Here is a 20,247-nt window from a genome sequence, read left to right on the forward strand (position 1 = left end):
TGCCTGTTTTCTCTTTTTTGCTGGATGGATTTGTTTTGTTTGGTGGTTTGTTTCTGTTTGTTTGTTTAATTGGGATTTTTTGTGGGGGGTTTTTGGGACCCAAAATAAGGTAACAGGTAAGTGGATATGAGTAGTTCTATGTTTATCATTCTCAGTTGTGCTCTATGAAGTTTTAGTTATATTTCAGTTAGCTTTTCAAATGTGGCACTGGCTTTTCCTGCTCAAAATTACTTGGTTTTTTATACTTGATGTGCCTAGAAAAACCTGTTAGTTGTATCTTGCTTTTGTACAGCCTTGTTTATTTTGTCTTTATTTGCATGTGCTTTCATATTCTTCCTGAATAATTTGATCAACATTGCAGTTCTGGTAGCCTTTGTCTCTGAGTTGGTAAAAAGATAGCAAAGTTGGTAATTTTCTACTCTGGTTCTATCCTTCCTCTCTATTGAGTTAAGTTTTCATGTAATTCTCCTAAAAATATAATATCAAGGTTCTACCAACTCAAAAGAATTAAAAGATAATACCTAAAAATAAAAAGAAGTTAGGAGACTACAAGATTGAGTATATTTGATTACATGGCCTCATGTTGCTTTCCTGCATTTCCTTGAGTATTAGAGGGATATGAGGTGTGAATTCTCAAACTGGGTTTTCTCTTTGCAAATTCATCTGATTATTCCTCCTAAGATGATAGCCTCTTCTAAAGGAGCAGGTTCAGAGTTAAATTGCCTGCCTTTTGATGTATTCCAGGAACTCCCTAGATAAGAGTTTTGTTGGATAACTTTTCCAGGAGATAAGTGAACGGGCACCTGGAAGCAACTCTGAGGAAGATTTTTATAAGAACCTAAGTTTTAAAATATCTGACTCGATTGCTCTTATTATACTGTCAGCTGAACATGTGCTTAGGGGAACTTTCTGTGAGTTTTGGGACCTCAGCAGTTTTGTTTCCTGTGGTTATACAATAAGCCTCAACATTTTTTTTAAGGTAGCCCTAAACAGTATATTTCTGCTAGTGTAGTTTGTATTTGTTTGATGTAGTTTCAGTTAACTTAAACAAATGAGGTTGTAAACTCATAAAACTCAACAGACTGGACAGTTAAAAATCCTTGCAAAACAAACACGTTTCACAAATTGTAAGAATGAGCTGATGAGCTCATATGGATTTCAACTGACTAAATAATTGAAACAGAACTTTCTAGTTCTGTTTCAATACCAGCAAGTTTGTCTGCACTTTATCTTAGTGCCTTAAAATATCATATGTTTTAGTTAGCATAAAAATATTACCTGACACAACTAGAAAGAAAGTAGCAAGGCTAAAAGTAGCCTGCTAAAAGCAGGCTTTTCCTCTTGGTTCCTTGCAAAACAGTGAGTGTGCTTCATTTCCAGCAGCAGCTTGTAGTAAAACTTGGAAAAAAGAATTGTGATGTAGGTATGTCATGAACAGCTCTTGCAAGGATGACTGGCTACAACTTGTTACAAATTCCCTAGAAGGGGAAATGGAGTGGGTGCTGTGAGCAAGGGTTTTGTGAACATGTGCACACAAACATGTTTTTAGCCAGCCAAAGGTGACTGAGCCATTGCAAGACAGATGTGCAGTTGATGTAACAAGCTGGGTACTAATCCCTGAGAAAAATATTTGAGATGAGCTAGTAATATGTTGCTGAACTGTGTCTGTACTCCAGAGTTTGCTGAGATAACCCCACAGCCTGCAGGGTGCCCCGTGCTGCAATCTGTGGAATTGTGGGCCCTGCTGTTGACACAACTGTTTCTGACAAAGCCACCAAGTGAACAGCTCCATGGAGGGCTGCACTGGTGGAACAAATTGGAGCTGATTTGGGGATTAAGACCTGGTTTCCTGTTGTCATTACCAAAGCAACAGATCCCTGTTCTCTTTTGTCCAAAGCTAAGCAAGCAAAAGTCATATGTGGCAATTCTACCTGGTCCATTTACTTTGTGATTTGTTCTGACAAAAAACCTAATTGAGGGAGGTTCAACTGAAGATATTTACTAATGAGGTTGTCAACACAAGGCTCTGGAGTGGGGCTGGGAATGGCTCACTTGAGCCACTCAAGTTTTTCTCTGAAGTGGTGGGGATGGATGCATTCCTCTCTGCTTTGCCAGCCCCCTTGTCCAAGCACTGCTTGGGGAGCAGTGGCATGTGCCAGAGTGGAGCCCCGTCTCTTGGGTTTTGAGTCTCAAGCAATCTTGTTTTTCTGATCTCTGTGTTTTTAGATTCCTTCTAGAGTGGTTTGTAAGGTCACATTAAGCAGCATGCTTTTACTGAAATGTCACTATCTTGGACTAAACAGTTAAAAGTTAGGTTTAAAACATGTGAAGTTTTTATCTTACCTAATGTATATGAGACGTTATAGAGTCATTCTGCCCAGTATATTTCAACAGATTGAGAAGTGTTGTTACATCTAAGTTAAGGAGAAAAATCAGTGAAGCTAATCTTTAGAAATTGCTATCTTCTCAGCTAGTACTTTGTTTTAATCTCATTACTGCTTGTGAGCAAGTAGCCTTTTATTATACTGCATAGAGCTATGAAAGGTTTTTTTCTTGTAAGTTTGTGCTCTTTCTTTTGTCGTGTTCCACCTTGAAGTTCTTCAAAAATCCCCAAAACCTGAAACTTGAGTCATGGTTTCTACAGTAGAAGAGTGTCTTTTAGAAAAGTTTTGACCTCCCCTATACCACACATCCATTTTTAACTTTGGTGTCTGAATTCTTGTTTAGAGAAGTATAATCCTACTGCATTTGACTCCACTGTTCACAGCAGTGCAAGCTTTACCCAGTTGAATTTGGTTTGTATGTCACAGGGATGCTGATGAATATGTTAACACTGTGAAGGGAGAGGGGAGTATGTTTACTTTTTTCTTTTCTTTGTTAGTCTTTTGCTAACCACTCTGTATGCTAGACAGCATATTTTAAAGGAGCAGGGTGAACATTCCTCAGCTCTTTGTTTCGGGCTAAAATGTTGTAGTTGCCTATGGAGTGACCCAGAGTATAAAAATGGGCTGAAGAATAGGAAGCAGTTGGTAGGAATCAGCAACAGCTACCATGCAACAGTTTTTCTTGGTTTAATTTTCATATTCTGTAAAAACAGAACTGGACTAATGGTATAATGAAGAAATGTGATTGCCTAGCTCCTTAAGGTCCCTCAAGTACTTTGTAATTAAGGTGAAGAACTTTAAAAAAGAGTATGTTTTAGTTAAACAATGTCATGCCATTCTCAAAATTTCATGTTTTCCTAGTATAAGCACATTTTTATTTCCTCTCTCATTGAGTAGTTTGACAGGTGATGCTTTTAGTGCCAAGCTGTTTTTTAAATACTTGAACTATTTTCTTTTATAGTGATTCAAAATTAGTCAGCAGATAAAAGCTTTGATGGGTAAAGAGGAATTTGTAGGTACCTGTCTTTCTATCCAGCTTTATTTTCTGGGTGTGGTGGTTTGGGAAATCCTTCCTTGGGTATGTGGGATTGTAATGTTTCATTGTACTCTGCAGTACAAGTCACTAAGGTAGCATGATACATTTTGGGTTAGAATATTTCAATCTTTGCTTCCTAATTCTGTTTCCAGCAATTACTTTTTGATTTGTGCAGTTTGGAATTATTTGTTGACATCTGATGTTTTCTGATGTTCAAGTGCTAAGATGCAGCACTCAATAGAATTGTGTCTATAGCTGACACTTGTGCATACAAGCACAAAAAGCTTGAGCACTGCCTTGGAAGGATGTGACAGATATGCAGGTGCAGCAGCCAGTGGAGTGTTCTTACAGTGGGGGCTGCTTGTCAGGTGCAGATTTCCTTGTCAGATGGAAAGGAAGAGGTTACTCCTCACTGAGCTTTTTTTTTTCCCTTGCTACTTTTATGAAATTACATGCAAGCACACAACAAAAGTCTGGCAGGTGACTTTTTTTTTTTTTAAATAGGTATTATATTTTTCAGAAAGATGAAACAGGAGTGGCTAATTTTGAAGCAAGCTTTATTTTTCCCCTCACTTGGATTCTAAAGTAATCTTTCTTTTATATTCATAGATAGAAAATGGAAACTATTCTCATTGTTTTAAAGAACCCTCTTCCAGATATTAAAAGAGCAGCTGCTGATAAAAAACTGCATTCATATATGTTCTGCCAAGCAGAAAAATGTGAAGTGACAAAAGCCGGCGTAGCCTTTGCTGTCTGATGACTGAAGCTAGTAACTTCTTGTGAGTTCAGCTTTGGCCTACCTCTACTGCCTTAATACTACTTAATACTGGACTGTTCACATTTTTGAGTACTCTTGTACTGTTGGCTGTGTGCTTGAATCTTTAAAGGCATTTTAGCTTATTTTCGATGTGTGTTTTCATCCGGATAACTTACAGCCAAGGTATAACTGACCTGGACCTGTATTATTGTTGAGAATTTTGAATTTCATTCAAGTTTTTTTTTTACCATAAACTAGCTGAGAATATCAGCCGGAAACTTGCAACCTGTTGGAACTTGAAATTCAGTCCCATTACACAGCCTGCTGCCTGCCTTTCATCTCTTCCTCCTTGCCCCAGGTGTCAGGACCCTTCTATTCTGCTAGAGGTGACAATTGGATCAAATGGATTGCATTTATTCAGTCCTGCAGGCTGTTGTCTCTGTCTTCTAATGCTGTCATAGCACATAACAAATCTGAAGCTGTGTGGCTGTACTTTCAGAGCAGCTCTCCTCTCTGTCGCTCTTGCCTCCCACCTCAGAGCAGGGGCAGGAGCATCCCCTGCTGAGGCTCTCATGGGGTCACAGGGGAAGTGAAGATGTCAGCTGTCAAATCTTATGACAGCTGTGTGATTCTTGTAGGAAGTTAATGTAAATGAGAACTCGAGTCATGGGGCCGTCAATCTGTTGCTCATTTCTGCCAACAGCAACTCCCAGAATATGGAAACAAACTGATACAAAGTTTTCCTAACAGTGAAAATATTTGCCGTGCCACTTTTCAGGCAATCAGAGCTGTCTTACGAACTGCATATACATATTTCTGTCTGTAGTGCCACAGCTCTGAGGGCCTATGGACTTCACCCTTTTCACTGTGAATGGTCATGTCCAAAACCTGGAGTGACCAATATTTCCATCTTCTAAGTTCTGCACTTTTGTCCTTCTCTCCTTTAGAAACACCCAAATCTTCTTGTAAACAGAATCCTGGTAGGCTTTTGTGATGCCTAACCAAAACCCTGTGTCGGAGGACACCTAGTGGGGAAGCTCTGGGATGGAGGGAGGGCTGCTCCAAGGTGATGACAGTCTGTGAGCTCTGGATGTGCATGTGTAAATAGTAAATAGAAATGCCTTTTCTTCCTGGGGTAGGATCTGTCTGCAGAGTCTTGAGGAAAGACTCAGACTGCCCAGACCTATCCTCTGAAGAAACCTGAGTGACAGCAGTAACACATGAGGGCTGCAGAACACTGCTGTTCCAAAACCAGCAAGGTGTTTTTATTCTTTAACTGCTTCAGTCAGTTTCATAATTTGATTGTTTTACAGTTACCAGAAGTTATCTTCAGATAACACACAATATTCAGGGTTTTATCTCTGACTGCAGCTGAGGGCTGAAGGTCCCAGCACCATGGGGGAGGTGATGTTCCTGTTGAGGCTGACAGTTTGCAAAAGGGGCTCTGGAAGAGACAAAAAAAGGTGGGAGGGGCGGGGAGATGAAAGGTCATGTAAACTTTGCCATAACAAGAGTTGGTTTGTGTTCTCCTTTGGAGCTGAGTGGGGTGATAAGAGGAGACAGGCAGAAAATGGAGCATTCAGAGAATGATACAGCTTTATCTGAGGTTTCTGTGTTGTACTAGTGCATTTCTATCTCTGAATACCCTTTCTTTGTTCAGCCATTCCTGTTCTCATCCCCTCTTCTGCTTTTTTTTTCCATTGTATGTTTTTCTCCACTGCTTCCTTTTTAGCCTTTCTGTTTCTTTTTGTCTTCTCTCCTCCCTAGAATGGGAAGGATATTGCCTCTGCTATGCTGTTTTCTTGTGTCCTTCCGCATTGCCCTTAGTTCTTGTTTTCCTCCTTGCAGGTTCTTGGAGATTCACTGTTTATTCACCTGATGTACTTAGCATGGCGAAGCCTTGCTCTTTGGTCTTTATACGTTTCTGTAGTAAATACACAGTATGAATTTTGTTGACTTTGCATCTGTATTCATCAATGAGAGTTTGCTGCTGCAATTTCTTTGCCAGCCAAAGCTGTGGTTTGCTCCAGGATGCTTGTTGTTTTTCACTTACAGATTTTTATTCAGCTTTGAATGTGATCAGTGTCTCTGAATAGTTACAATTAAAAAAAAAAAACAAAAAAAACAACGAACCAAAAAATCAAGCAACCAATTGCAACCACCCTGCCTGCAAAACAAAACAGACACATCCCCAGAAGTGAAAAGGAAAATGCAGGGGAAGGAAAGTGTCCAGCTGTTTTCTTAAGGCTTGTTTTCAATTAAAAAGCCCAAACCAAACCAACACACCTGCTCTAGCAGGCCTTATAGACTAGCAGACAGTGTATTCTCATTGTACCGTTTTTGTTGTGGCTTAAACACCTGTTTCACTGCCTTGCTTCCTACGGGTTCTGGCAGTGACTGTTCTTGCAACTTTGGTTGCTCTTTGTGACTTGCAGAGGAAGACTTGAGCTGGCACTGCCAACAGTTACAGATGCTGGGGAAAAAGATATTAATTCTAAATTTTAATATAACTTGTTTTAGATTTTCTTTCTGTACTCTGATTTTTGATAATAAATTTGTCATCATTGTCTCTGTTGTAGTTTTGCCAATTTGAGAATTCACCCTCATGGACTGGTGTTGGTGGATCTGCAGAGCTACAATGATGACATGAAAGGAAGAGAAGAAGTTGATCAGGTATGAGTGTTGCTTATTTTACTAGGATTACCTAACTGTATGGGGAGCTCATATTTTGTCAGGTTTATCAAAGTCTGTCGTGGTAAAAAATGAAAAATATTAAAGTCAGTTCAAACCTGGATGCTTGCAGATGAGGAACAGTAACACCTGTTGGAAGTTGTGCACACGTGTGAGTGCATGAATGCACACAGTCCTCTGCAAGTACTGGGCCTCGTGTTCCTTGGAACAGTTGTGAAGATACAGCAGCCTTGGTTAGGGCTTGGGTCTCTTCAGCTACCCAAGGACTAGAGGAGGACAAGTGAGAGAGGACATGAGATGCTCTGTCTGCAGCCTGGTGTATTAGTGTGAGACTTCTTTTTATTCTCTGTTTTGAGAGATGGGAAGCCTCCGTACTTAGTCTTTTGCCCCATGGAGAAAAACAGCTTCATCTCTGGCATGAAGGCTCTAGACATTGAGTATTGCAGGGGTAAGAAGCCACTACTGTAGCAGGAATGGAACTTTGAAGGGTTCTCATGTTCCCTCTGTGGATGTGTTGTCCTGGAGAACAGCTAAATGCAGTGATGACAGCTGCTGAAATGTGCATATGCTTGCTAGTAACAAGGTTGAGGCCAGCTAGTTACTCATGGGCTTCTAATGTTACATTTCAAAGCCTTTTCGTAGCAGCTGCTGTTTTATTGACTTCCAGGTAGGCTAATTTAACAAATATTTTGCATAAAGTGCTGATCTACAAATTCTACCTCTTGTTTGCTATTTTTTGCAGCTTCTAAACAAAGTAGAAGAAAGAATGAAAGAGTTGATTCATGATAACATAAAAAGGGTGAAACGGTAAGTTGTACCTCTGCTTCTGCATGTGGCTTGTCTGCATAGTTACTAAAGATAATAAGCAAATTAGGCTTTCCTGTAATAAAGCTTTCCTGTAAATCCTGTAATGAATAGCCTGGAATATGAAGGTATGGATGGGATTTTTTTTTTAGTTACTTGGGAGGATTGCATGAAATAGTGAGAGAAAATGCAGTGTGGAAGCAGGAGCAGACTGCTCTGAAAGAGCTGGGCAGCCAAGGGTGGCAGGGCATAAACTGTACCCTATGGGCCACATCCCATAGCTCATGGAGAAGGTGAGCTGGTGATGGTGACCAGGATCAGACCCAGCCCTGTGGCTGCCAGGCTGGGCTGTGGTACTGAGGCAACTCTGAGCACAAGCTGGGTGTCAAGGATTGGCAAAAAACTTGGGCAGGTGGGGATAGAGCTACAGTGCAGCTCTGGCACAAGGGACCAGGGATGAGGATTAGAGCTAAAATGGAGCTCAAGCCCACAGAGGAGACTTTGCCCTGACAAGGTTTCTGCAGTTCTTTCTCACATCTCTGCCTCTGCCGTGCATCATGGTGCTCGCTGTGGGTATGTGTGGTTTAGGGACCTGCCAAGAAGGCAGCTATGTTTTGTAGCAAATTTTTGTAATTAAACTTAAGGATGGAGGCTTTGCAAGCCCTTTGTCAGTTTGTATTATTTAAATTCAAGGCTATGTGTTAAAATTTAAGAACTCTTATTGCAGCTCATGGCCTAGTGCTGAAATAACTTCCATACTGGATGTGGCTTGTTATTGTCTTCGTGGTGGCTGTCTGGCAGCGAGTGATACCTTGAAGCCAGAGAGCACTTACTCTAGGCATGCGCATGGTAGAGAGTGCAGCATGTGCTTGAAGGAACGTAAAAGTGAAAATGGGTGAAGAAAAGTAAAAAGCAAGCGAGAAATCAACAAGGCTGAGTAAAGCCAAGGAGCGAACGACAAAATAGGAAAACAGTTAGGCAGTACTATGACAGAAAGTAGATCGGAAGGTTATGAGAGCACAAATGAAGTGGTAGTAATTTGAAAAGTGGTATTATACTTGCATGTTGTTATTTCTGTTTTACAGTTGTAAAACAGTAATTTTCTTGCTACTTCAACCTGGTAAAGCCTCTCAAAAGGTGCACAGTGTGCAAACATAGATGATCTTGCCATGTGTGCTTATGAAGGAGAAGCTTTCTGAGGCTGTTTTGATGCTGTAGTGATAAAGGGAGTTTGTGCAATCCCTGTCATAGGAATTTCTTAAAAATGGGTCAGAACAATGTCTAGATCTTCTGCTTACCTTAGGATAGGGAGGTGAACCTCCTAGAGTGAGCCTCCTAGTGCATCAGGCATGGATCTTGTCACACGCTCCTCAATGTGGTGGTTTTTTTTTTTTTTTTGCTTGTTTTTGGTTTTGGGGTTTTGGATTCTTTTTAATTAGTTTTGCGTTTTGCGTTGTTTTGTTTTGGTGCACACATGCAGCTGCACTAGGATGAACTAGCTGGAGAAGTTTCTCATGCCTTTGTTGTAAGGCAGGGCTGCTCTTGCTCCCACCGTGTGCTGCCATCTGGCGGCTCGCTGCGGGTGGGAAGTGTTTCTGGAACTTGATTGGGAATCACTAGGGAATTTAGAAGAAGCTTGTTGAATCTGGTCTTCTGCTACAGTCTCCTGTAAAAAACCCCCTTTAATTCTTTGAAGTGTGTGTGGGAGGTCTGATGAGCTCTGTGACTGCACATTTTGCCTAAATGCAATCTCTGTGCTTGTTTGCTGTCATTTCAAAGATAGTTTCTCTTTACAGGTGAAATGCTGATTTGAACCAAGGTACATCTCTATGGAATTTAAAAAAATCCTAAAACCCACAAACAACATACCCAAAACAATCTTAGCAGACACTTTAACCACTTTTAAAAAGTAATGCAGACTATTGAGTGGTATCAAGGATTGTGGTTATGTGCTGCCGGCTGACCCAGCTCAGTTTGAAACACTGCAATGGTTCTTTTTTTGTTTGTCTATGTATTAAAATGTGTCTCAGTGTAGCTTCAGAATGAGATCCACTTAATCTCAGAGAAATGTCATCCTTAACTAAACCGAAGATGGGAAGAGGTTTTGTCATGTTTTTTTGCCTGCTGTTTTTGTATTTTATGAACTTCCAGTCATGACCTGGTTCTTCTACAGAGGCTCATTCATTATGTAAATTCCATCTCTTAGAACAGAGAGAAATTCGCAAGGACATTGTAGAAGTTGTACATATAGAAGAACCATGTATACTACCTTTTCCTTAGCAAGCTCTATATATTTAACATTCTTAAATTTTCTTATATCTGTTAAGTGTTAAATGTGGCAAGTTTTCTTGGAAGCCTCTCACAAATATTATTCATTATGGTGAATCCACAGTATGTTTAAAGTGGGTTTTTTAAAATAAGCATTCCAGATTTTTGTAAACTTCCTTCATATTTTTTTTTCAGGTTGCCAGCCATTTTGAGAGGAGGTGTTATTGACAGATACTGGCCCACAGCTGATGGGCGCCTGGTGGAGTATGACATAGATGAAGTTGTTTATGATGAAGATTCACCTTTTCAGAATATTAAAATTCTGCATTCAAAACAATTTGGGAATATTCTTATTCTCAGTGGGGATGTTAGTAAGTATCATCTCATTTAAGGATCTCTGGCATGAAAATGTCAAAAGTGTTGTTTTCTATTCTGCTATGGCAGTTTTAATAGATGTCTAAGGGTAATGGTTCAGATGCTGGAAGCTGTTTGTGCATGTACAGATATATCTGTTCCTGCATATTAAGGATGTTAATCAGGCTGACCAGTGTGAAATCTAGAGTTAAAAAAAAAATATTTTTCTAGAGTTAGTATCTCTGCTGCAGAAAGTGGCCTAGGAAAATAGAAGATGGTGTTCTACAGCAGAGCTTGCCCTATGTCATTCTTTTATATGAGGTTTTGTGCTTGTTGCCAGTCCAACTTTCTGAGAGCTTCTCTTTGACAGTAAAACAAGCTACAGTCTTCAGAACACACTGGAGTTCTGGAGAAATATGAAGTGATACCTGGTGTGTGTGTGTATAATCCTGCTGCTCCCTGGATTCTCTAAGGGAATTTCCTGCTTAGGGGTGAGGTATAGGACAGCTGTGTCTCAAACCATTTAGCTGCCCTATTGGTGAACATCTTTTGACTTTTCTTCAAAATAATAGAACTTGAACTATAAGTTAATCAAAGTAGTGGCCCAACCTTTATGTGGGGGTTTTTATATGTGGTACTTTGTGCCTGCTGACCTTTGTATTTTTGAAAGTGGACTTAGGAGAAGGTGGACTGCTGTTCATTAAAGCTGGAGACTGCTCTTTGCTGGAAAATCTAGGCAATGAAAGGACTATGCTTTGTAAAATCTTAGTTCTTATGTTGAAAAGGACTGACTCTGGTAAATGAAGGACGTTGCTGTCCAGGGATAGAATACCTAGCTTCACTCTAATGGCAGAGTAATTAAGAAATTGGAGTAGAGCTTTTTGAAAACATTGGAAGTACCTCTAACAATTCAATTAGCTTTCTGCAACTGTCGAGAGGGCTTCTGTGCAGATGGCAGCTGAAAAGCACTGTTATTGAATTAATTAGTAAGGTATTTTCTAATCCAGATAGAATTGTATTAGAAATCATCAAATTGGATACTCAGTTATTCTAGCCAGAAATTTTTATCAGAGTTTAATATGGAGATGAGGTTTTGCTTGAACATTACAACATTGTGCCTTGTAGGAAGGGAAGTATGCCATTACTTATTTCCATTCCATGGGATTTTGAAATAATGCTTTGTCTCATTTTGTTGTTGTGCACTCATAAATGAGATGGTGATTGCCAGGCAGAGTGACAGGATGTGCTGCACAGAGCTTGGCCCTGGTAGTGTGGATCTTGGCCCCTGTTGTTGCAGCTTGAGAGTGTTACTGCCTGCTTTGAAGCTAATGCTGGCAGCAGGCAAGCTGCAGGGCCCTTCAGCACCTGGGCGATAATGGCTATGTTTGTTTCTGTACAGGGATCCACTGGTGTACATTAGGTTGCTCTTTAGCTGGGGTCCACAATGTATTTTCAAGAATTTCCAGACCTATCTCTTGCAGGATGAGTCTGAGATAAAAACCCACTGAAGTGTGAAGTGTGAGCATCAAGTTACAAAAACTCTGCTACCTTTTCTCTTGGCACACAGTACTTCTCAATGCTGAGGTGGCCATTGTTGGGCTCGTGTGGAGAACTGGAGAAATCCTGTGTGGGATTCTGAGAAGAATCTCATTACTTGGACTGTCTCTGAGAGCCAGGTTGTTTCTGTAGATGTTTTTGCTTTGGTCTGTATTGTGTCACCTCTGGATTAATACCAGTTAATGAGAGCAACTGAAGAGTTAATATTGCTTCCCAATTCTTTCTTCCTTCCATTCAGATCTGGCAGAAAGTGACCTGGCATATACTCAAGCCATAATGGGCAGTGGAAAGGAAGATTACACTGGGAAAGAAGTGCTAATCCTAGGAGGTGGTGATGGTGGTATACTATATGAGATAGTCAAACTGAAGCCAAAGATGGTTACTATGGTAGAGATATCCTTTGACAAATGGCCCATCAATCATTTTAACCTGAGCTTTCTGCTGATACCTTAGCACTGAGCATAGTAACCTGTCAGGTTACCTGATTTGCATGAGGAGATAGGGTCTAAAGTGAAATCTTTTTGTCAGCTTAGAGAGACCCAGTGACTACATATTTGTGCATCATTGTGCAACACCTGCTTTCAGGTTCCCAATCCATACCATAACTCTCAGTAGCAGTTTACATAAGGCTGGAAAGGAGTGCCTTTGTCATCAGACTCATGCTTTCTCTAATAACGGAAGACAGGTCTGTCAAGTTTGGGCTCACTTCTGCCTTCTTGAGTTTGTCTGTTTTCCTAAAGAAAGCTATAAAAAAAATAGTGCCTAGAAGCAAAAGAATTTAATCAATAGAAGTGTCAGGATTTGATGAACTGTATTGATGAATTGACCAATCCTGTTCTAAAAATACCAATACAAATCAAGTTTTCAACATTCTGTAGTTGGTATAGTTTGTAACGTAAACCACTATTATCCATATGAGATGTTGATCTTCCTAGGTTTTGAGATCTATTTGCTGAGACTAAAAATAACTGTTTTAAAAATGTGGGTTAAAATCTTACCCTAGTTTAACTTTATGGAGTTTTCAGTAGTCTTACAATTCACATTTCAGACTTTCACAGTAATGATAACCTAAGGTATCAAAAATATTGTTAAAACCAAAAATAAGCACTTTGTGATCATCTTACTGAATCTGGAGGCCAGTGCATAAGGTTGAGTATTGCAGTATATATACCAATAGACACATATAATTGTCTCTTTGTGAATGCCTCTTTGAGAACTTCTTTCTGAAGAAACAGAAACTCTTACCTGTATTTCTGGAATCTGTTATGCCTTGACAAGCTTCAAACATTGACCAAATGGTGATTGACGGGTGTAAAAAACACATGCGTAAAACGTGCGGAGATGTCTTAGACAATCTGAAAGGAGACTGCTACCAGGTAATACTTTGTTTTCTTTCATTACAAGTCGTATTTCAAATAGATGTAGACCTAGTCTGGAAGGGCTGCTGTGGCAAAGTTTTGGGGACAAGTCTTCTGACTCAAGCTTGGGAAGCTTTTTTTTTTCCTTTTGTATGACACTTGCCTATTTTAATAACTGGAGTTCATGTTGGAAGTATTTTAACTCTCAGTCTTTAGACTTCTAAAATTAATTGCATATGTAGCTTTTAAGGAATGTGAAATAGGAAAATGTTTGCTATAACTTAGAAATAAAGAAGAGATAGCAGTAAGAATATTGTGTTTAACATATTCCTTGAAACTATTAAAAAGAGAGAAATGTGTTTCGTAGTTGTTCTGTACTGTTGAAAATAGCTGAATTTGTAATACACATTTAACAATTATTTTTAATTTGCAGGCAAAATCCCTTAGTATTATACTGCTATTATAGTAAAATAAAAACCCCAACAAATGTCATGCATCCCCGCAGTTGAGTTCTTTGTGCTGCATCTGATAGCACTTACAAATGAGCCCAGGTGTAATCTGACATGTTTCTGTTTTCATTACTGGCCCTTAGATGTTGTCACAGCTATTAGCTTACAGGAGCTAGCTAATAAAAACACACAAAAAAATAACAGAAGTCACATGCTAATCCATGGAAATCAGTGGCCCTTCATACAAATACCTTATTTAACTCACGTGTTGGAACTGCTAACTGTTGTCAGCATTTGGTAGAAGGAACTGTGGTCACAGATCTAGGAACTTCAGTCCTGGAATGCCTGTGTTTTCATTGTCATAATTCCTACAAAGCTCCTCCTTTCTATATGATGTAAAAAGTTGAAAGTGAAGCCTGGAATTAAACATGTATTTAATTTTGTCATTTTTTTCCTCCTAATTTCTGTTAATCCACATTTGTTCTTTTTACCTGGTCATTTTTAGGGTATTTTTAGGACTAGCAACAATATTTCTTTCTTTCAGGTTTTAATTGAAGACTGTATTCCTGTACTGAAGAGGTATGCCAAAGAAGGAAGAATGTTTGATTATGTAATTAATGATCTGACAGCTGTTCCAATCTCCACATCTCCAGAAGAAGGTAAGTCTTCTAATTTATTTACTTAAACTTCTGAGAATTTTTACATTTCTGTCCTTCTGCTACATAATAGTCTGCAGCATAAATGCTTGTATTTTTTCAATTTACAAAGCAAATCTGAGAAAAAAGACAACTATTTTTAAAATTTCTTTGAATATTAGAAAAGACTAGCAAGTGCCTAGCACTCTTTTTAATCTCTTATTCCAGAATAATATAAACTCATGTAGCTCTTGAGAAGTATTTGGAGTTCATACTCCAGTAAATTTTCCTCACTGCCTAATTTATTGGAAATTTGAGGAAAATTCCTGTGAAGAAAAACAATACTCCTGCCATCATTGCCATTGTGTATGGTTTGCATTTTTTTTTAATCCAGGCTTTAATTTTTTTTTTAAATTTGCAAGTCTTGATTATATAATAAGTAAATAAGCCAATAATGTGCTGTTCTGTTTTTCAATCATTGCCCATATGCAGATTCCACATGGGAATTTCTACGGTTGATTCTTGACCTCTCAATGAAAGTCCTGAAACAAGATGGAAAATACTTCACACAGGTATGATATTTGGATGTAATAAAGTACTGCTTTGTATCTATTGCAATTTGCATATTTTCAGTTAAAAAAAAAAAAACAACAAAACTAACTAAAAATAGACTTCAAGCTGGTTTTCTCCCTTTAATCACTTACCAGGCAGTTTGCATGAAAGTTAGGATTTGCTAACTGACTTGTCTTTTTTTCATTATTTCAGCTGAATATATAGTGCTTTTGTCTGGAGTTCAAAAGCATAATTTTAAGACTCAGCAAGGCACACTGCAGAATATTGCAGCTAAACAATTCTTGGAAAAGCAGAACAGATGTACTTCATAAAGAGATACATGGTTTTTAAGCTAATGTCTCTAATTGTAGAGTGTAAACCACAGAAATTTGTCATTCATTAAAGTGTAAGAGTTTCACATAGGTGCTGTGGGATGAGAAAATTGGTATAGTCACCTCATAGGTAATAGAATTGTAGCATAGCTTTCAACAGATAATACTTCAGGTAATCCTGAATTTGAAATGCCACAAAGTTGTGTGCTATTGTACAAGAATGTGACAGGAGCCAGCAGATGGTTCAGTGAAGTCTAACTCTCTGAAGCTGTATTTCTTTTGTCATGCTCATAAACTAGTCTCCTGATGTGTGGAGAATCTAAGTACTGTATTTTAGAATAATATCCTTAAGCTCTGAAATATATATAAATTGGTGTACTGTAAAATTGTGCAGGTTTATAAAGAAAAGCAAAACTTGTGGGATGAGGTTTCTGGCAATTCTAATATGCTGCTCTATTTTAAAATGCTGTGGTTGTATGGGCAAGAGAAATTATCTTGTGGTTGAAATGTAAGATATGATTAATATGGTTTTACCACACTTCAAATTTTAATGGCATTTCTGTCCTGTTAATTGTGGAAATATTTGTGGCAGACTTTGCTATCAAAGGGACACTAAATGTTTTGGAAACAGAGCAAGTTGTTGTGTTGCAGTTGCTGTCCTTGTAGCATACACGGTGATACTAGCTCACCTTGTTGGAATGAAGATAGATGTATATCTGGGGACTGGTTTTGTTGGACTTTGCAGAAGGACTCTTAAAAAGAAGCTTGTGCTGAAAGCTGAAATGATGGCTATGCTGCAGCCAGAGGGCAGGCAGGTTGTTCTGTGTCAGCTGGAACCAGCTGAGGTGGAGACTGGTGCAGCCCCTGCTGCTTGTTTTGTCCTCATGGGAGGAGGTAAGTCAGCTCTCCAGCATGTGATAGCCCAGAAAGAAGGAAAGGACAGCAATCCTGAACCAGCCCTGGTGGGTTTTAGCTGTTGTGAAACTATGCAGGGTTAAATTTTCTGGTCCCAAAGCAACAAGGTGTACATGGCAGGATGGGAAAGAAACAATATTAAAGATGATATGGCTTAAAATTGAACTTGGGGCTACTGGGTAGCCAGTGCAAGGGCTGGAGTATAGAAGCAGTGTTCTCTAGCAATTTAGTCTACCTGAAGATGTTGAAAAAAGGACAATTAATACTGGGGCAGACAGCTATCAGAGCTTTTGATACATCTATTGATAGACTGCTCAGCTCATTTGATGGTCCTTGTAGCCGCTTCCCAGTTGGGCCTGAAAAAACAAAATAGTCCTCTCTAAAAATGGAATAACCCTCTCTATTGGGTTAATATGGCCAGGTTTTGATAGTGGGAGGGTGTGAGAAGGGCTCCCATGTCCAACAAAGGCAATGCCAGCTGGCTCCAGGAAGGACCTGCTCCTGACCAAGGCTGAGCCCATGACTGACTGTGGTAGTGCCTCTGGGATAAGATTTTTGAAGGGCCAAAAGATGCTGCACAGCAGCCAAAGAGAGAAGTGAGAACATGGGAGAGAAACGGCTCTGCTGACTTCAAGGTTGCTGAAGGAGGGGCAGGAGATTCTTCAGGTGCCAGTGCAGAGATTCCCCTGCAGCCCATGATGAAGACCAAGGTGTAGCAGGCTGTGCTCCTGCAGCCCGTGAAGCTCCACAGGGGAGCAGAGATCCACCTGCAGTCCCTGGAGGGCCCCGTGGTGGAGCTTGTGGATACCTGAAGGAGACTGTGACCCTCTGGGAAACCCACACTAGAGCAGGCTTCCTGGCAGAATCTGTGATGCTGCAGGGGACCCATGCTGGAGCAATTAATGAAAAACTTCAGCCCATGGAAGGACTCATGTTGGAGAAGTTCATGGATGACTGTCTCCCGCAGAGGGAGACCCCACACTGGAGCAGAGCAGAGTTGAGGGGGAAGGAGCAGCAGAAATAACATGGGATGAACTGACCACAATCCCCATTCCCCATCCTCCATCAGTGTAGTGGGGAGGAAGTTGAGAATTCGTGAATAAAGTTCACCCTGGGGAGGAAAGAGAGATAGGGAAGGTATTGTTAAAATTTGGGTTTATTTCTTATTATCACACTCTGATTTGATGAGGAAATTGAGTTTATTCCATACCATGTTGAGTCTGTTCCCCTGTGACAGTAACTGGTGAGTGTTCCCTCCACAACCTTATCTCAGCCCATGAGCCTTTTGCTGTGTTTTCTCTCCTCTGTCCAGCTGAGCAGGAGAATGACAGAGTGTTTTTGTGGGCACCTGGCACCCAGACAGGGTCAACCTCCACACTCTCAGACAACTCAACAGTCTGACCATAGGATGAACACATTATTGGGGTGCTTTAAATAAAATTAGCTGCCTATAACTTTGTTTAAATTACTTAAACTTAAATTCAATTGAACTAACTGGAGCTTGCTACTTGGAGGATTGGTTAGACTATAGACAGAAGGTCAAACATGACTACTACCAACTTTGGCAGCTTAGTCACATATTGGGAACTCAGAAATGATTTTGAGTGTTCTATTGTGTTTGCTATTAAATGCCAATGGTTTTATCTCTGTGGAATTGGGAATTTAAGTTACTTTTGGTCCAGCAATCTGCTTTCAGGATGCTTATGTTATATAGCAGGCCTTGCTGAAGAAATCATGTGCCTTTTAAGGCAGTAGTGTTTTTAAAATGCAGGACTCTGTGTGCTCCCCAGCCCCTTCTTTGCATTTTAGTTCTTTAAAACAAAAAATATTAAATGTCATCAAGAAAAGAGACTGAGGGAATGTCCTTTTGTTAGAGTGTCATCTTTGCTATGGTGAGGAATTGTCTCATAGGAAAAATGCAGCAAAAGGATTGTTGTCCTGGTGACCACTAGCCAGCAATTACAGTTGTCTCTTCTGCCTTGGCATTATGTTGTACTGACATTGGAAATTTCTGTCCTTTGTAGTTTGTAGTCTGTCTCCTTGCACCCTGAACAGAATCAAGTGCATCTAGTTAGGATGTCATTTATTTCAATGCTGAAGAAATGCTTTACGTAAAAGTGGAATTGTTCACAGAATGCCATCCTTTCCCGTAGTGTATTCCTGTCTGTCTAAATGCCACAGCTAGAAAAAATAAAGGGAAATGCTCATCACCTCTTCATTGAGCTCTGCACAAGTTTTAGAAAATGTTCTGATCTGCACGTGAATTTTCAGCAGGCAGGGTCTAGTGCTGTCTAACTCCAGATGGATATAATTTATCTGAGATTATAAAAAGAATTGTTTCTGGCATGCTGCTCTTAACACACCTGGTGGTTCCCTCGGCATTCCTTCCGTGGTGATGCTCGAAGCAGTCTCCAAATGCTGCTGCAGAATGTCCCGTCACCACTAGGTGGAGGCAGGTAACCGGTATTGCCTGGCAGTTTATTAACATTAGAAGAGATTCTGCCTGTGGAAGGTTTTTCAGACTATTTGTTTGTATTCCTAGGGGATATAAGAACTTATGTGGCCAATTTTAAGATGCAGGAGGGACTTCTTCCTTTTTTTCAGCTCTGAAAAGATATAAAAGGGCAGTTAATGGATGTCATTCTCTGCTGCTTTAAGTTTGTGTCTAAGTGTGTTTGGGGAAAAATGCCTCTATTTTCTCTGTGCAAATAGTAATCACAGCTTAGAACAAAAACTTGTATGAGTAGCAGCCGTGCTTTACATGCCCTTGCTTTTCTAGCTGCATCATCCATATTGAGTGTTGCACCCTACACAGGATCTGCACAGGTGAGCTTTAGGGCTCTTGGTCTGCAGAATTTGCAAACCTGTCTGTGGGTTTAATACTTGAAGCTTGTTTGTGAAAACTTACTGTTAAACATAATCCCACCACTCTGAGATTCCATGGTTATATGGCATGCTCTTATTTCCATTCTTCTTCTTCTGAAGCTGGTGCTTTGAAGTGTTTTATGATATGATATGATATGATATGATATGATATGATATGAGGCCATGTCTGTGAGGTGTTTGGTGTTATGCTCTCCAAGGAGGGACAGGCTCCCAGCCATCATAGTGGAGAGAAATGGGAGTTGATAAGGATGTAAGACCTTGGTGTATCCTGAGGTCCACTTTCATCTCTGATATACCTTCCCAGCAATTTGTTTCTAAACATGTTAAGTGTCTTTACAGTGTTGGGCTTTCTAAAAGTATGATTTTTATATGGCCCAAGTGATTCCTTTCAAGTGAGTATATATACTTGTAGATATCAACCTGATATGTGGCTATTGTTTACCTGAACCATCAGTCTTGTGCATTCACAGTGTCACATGAGGATTGTCCCAAGAGCTGTGAAACCATGTTCTGTCAGGTGCTGAGACTTATTGTAAGGTTGTCTTTGAGTGTCAGTGGATTATGTGTAGCTAAGAAAATGCCTTTTTCTGTACTAGTTTTTGTTCTGTTGATCTAATCTTTTGAGGTTGAGAAGACTATAATTTTCAGCCTGTTTATATGGTAGAACCTTTAAAAATACCTCTGAACAGGAATTTGTGACTTCCTGGTTGGGGTCACTCAGCCCAGGCAGGATAGAAACTCAGACCATTCTGAGGCTCCAGTAAACAGCACTGACCCACTGGAGGGATCTTGTGTCTCCCACACAAACATGTGGCCCTTCACTAAGCTGTCTCTTCCTGGCCACTCTCTTATACTGCCCTCGAAATGTCCAGACAGTCATCATGTTGCTCCATAGTTAGACTCCTTTTTTTGGCTGCTGTGTGGGCTTTCTAATTAGCATTTCCATTGAGGGAACAAGATTCTCCATGACTGAACCATGAAAGGAGGCTGGAAGAATGGCTGTATGTCCCTGTGTGAGCCTCTGTGATTTCTTGGTAGTTTGAGAGACTTTAAGAAACAGACATTTTAATTTCCTTTTGTTACTGAGAGTTTAGCCACTGGAGTTGGATTTGCCTCCATTATTTCCTTAACGGCCCTCCCTGTCCCCCAAAATCTAAGCCTAGCTTTGATGCGATTGTCTCATGCTCTGTGTCTTGCTGCTTATTAGTCACTCTGAAATGAGGAAGGATAAAACCAAACCGTGGCCATGTCCAATGCTGGCACATCGTT

At 40.0% G+C, this 20,247-nt stretch overlaps 1 protein-coding gene across 2 annotated transcripts in view; it reads left to right on the forward strand.

Moving 5' to 3' along the window:
* The window catches only part of SMS (spermine synthase), a 43,760-nt gene that overhangs the window by 14,294 nt on the left and 9,219 nt on the right, over nt 1–20,247 (forward strand). For both annotated transcript variants that reach the window (XM_041399874.1, XM_041399875.1), the window contains exons 3-9: nt 6,757–6,850; nt 7,611–7,675; nt 10,136–10,311; nt 12,090–12,244; nt 13,138–13,227; nt 14,203–14,317; nt 14,786–14,865. In XM_041399874.1, the coding sequence (XP_041255808.1) occupies nt 6,757–6,850; nt 7,611–7,675; nt 10,136–10,311; nt 12,090–12,244; nt 13,138–13,227; nt 14,203–14,317; nt 14,786–14,865 (775 nt within the window). The remainder of the gene's footprint in view (nt 1–6,756; nt 6,851–7,610; nt 7,676–10,135; nt 10,312–12,089; nt 12,245–13,137; nt 13,228–14,202; nt 14,318–14,785; nt 14,866–20,247) is intronic.

This window comes from Onychostruthus taczanowskii, unplaced genomic scaffold, assembly GCF_017590055.1.
Source record: "Onychostruthus taczanowskii isolate IOZ18803 unplaced genomic scaffold, ASM1759005v1 scaffold17, whole genome shotgun sequence".
NCBI lineage: Eukaryota > Metazoa > Chordata > Aves > Passeriformes > Passeridae > Onychostruthus > Onychostruthus taczanowskii.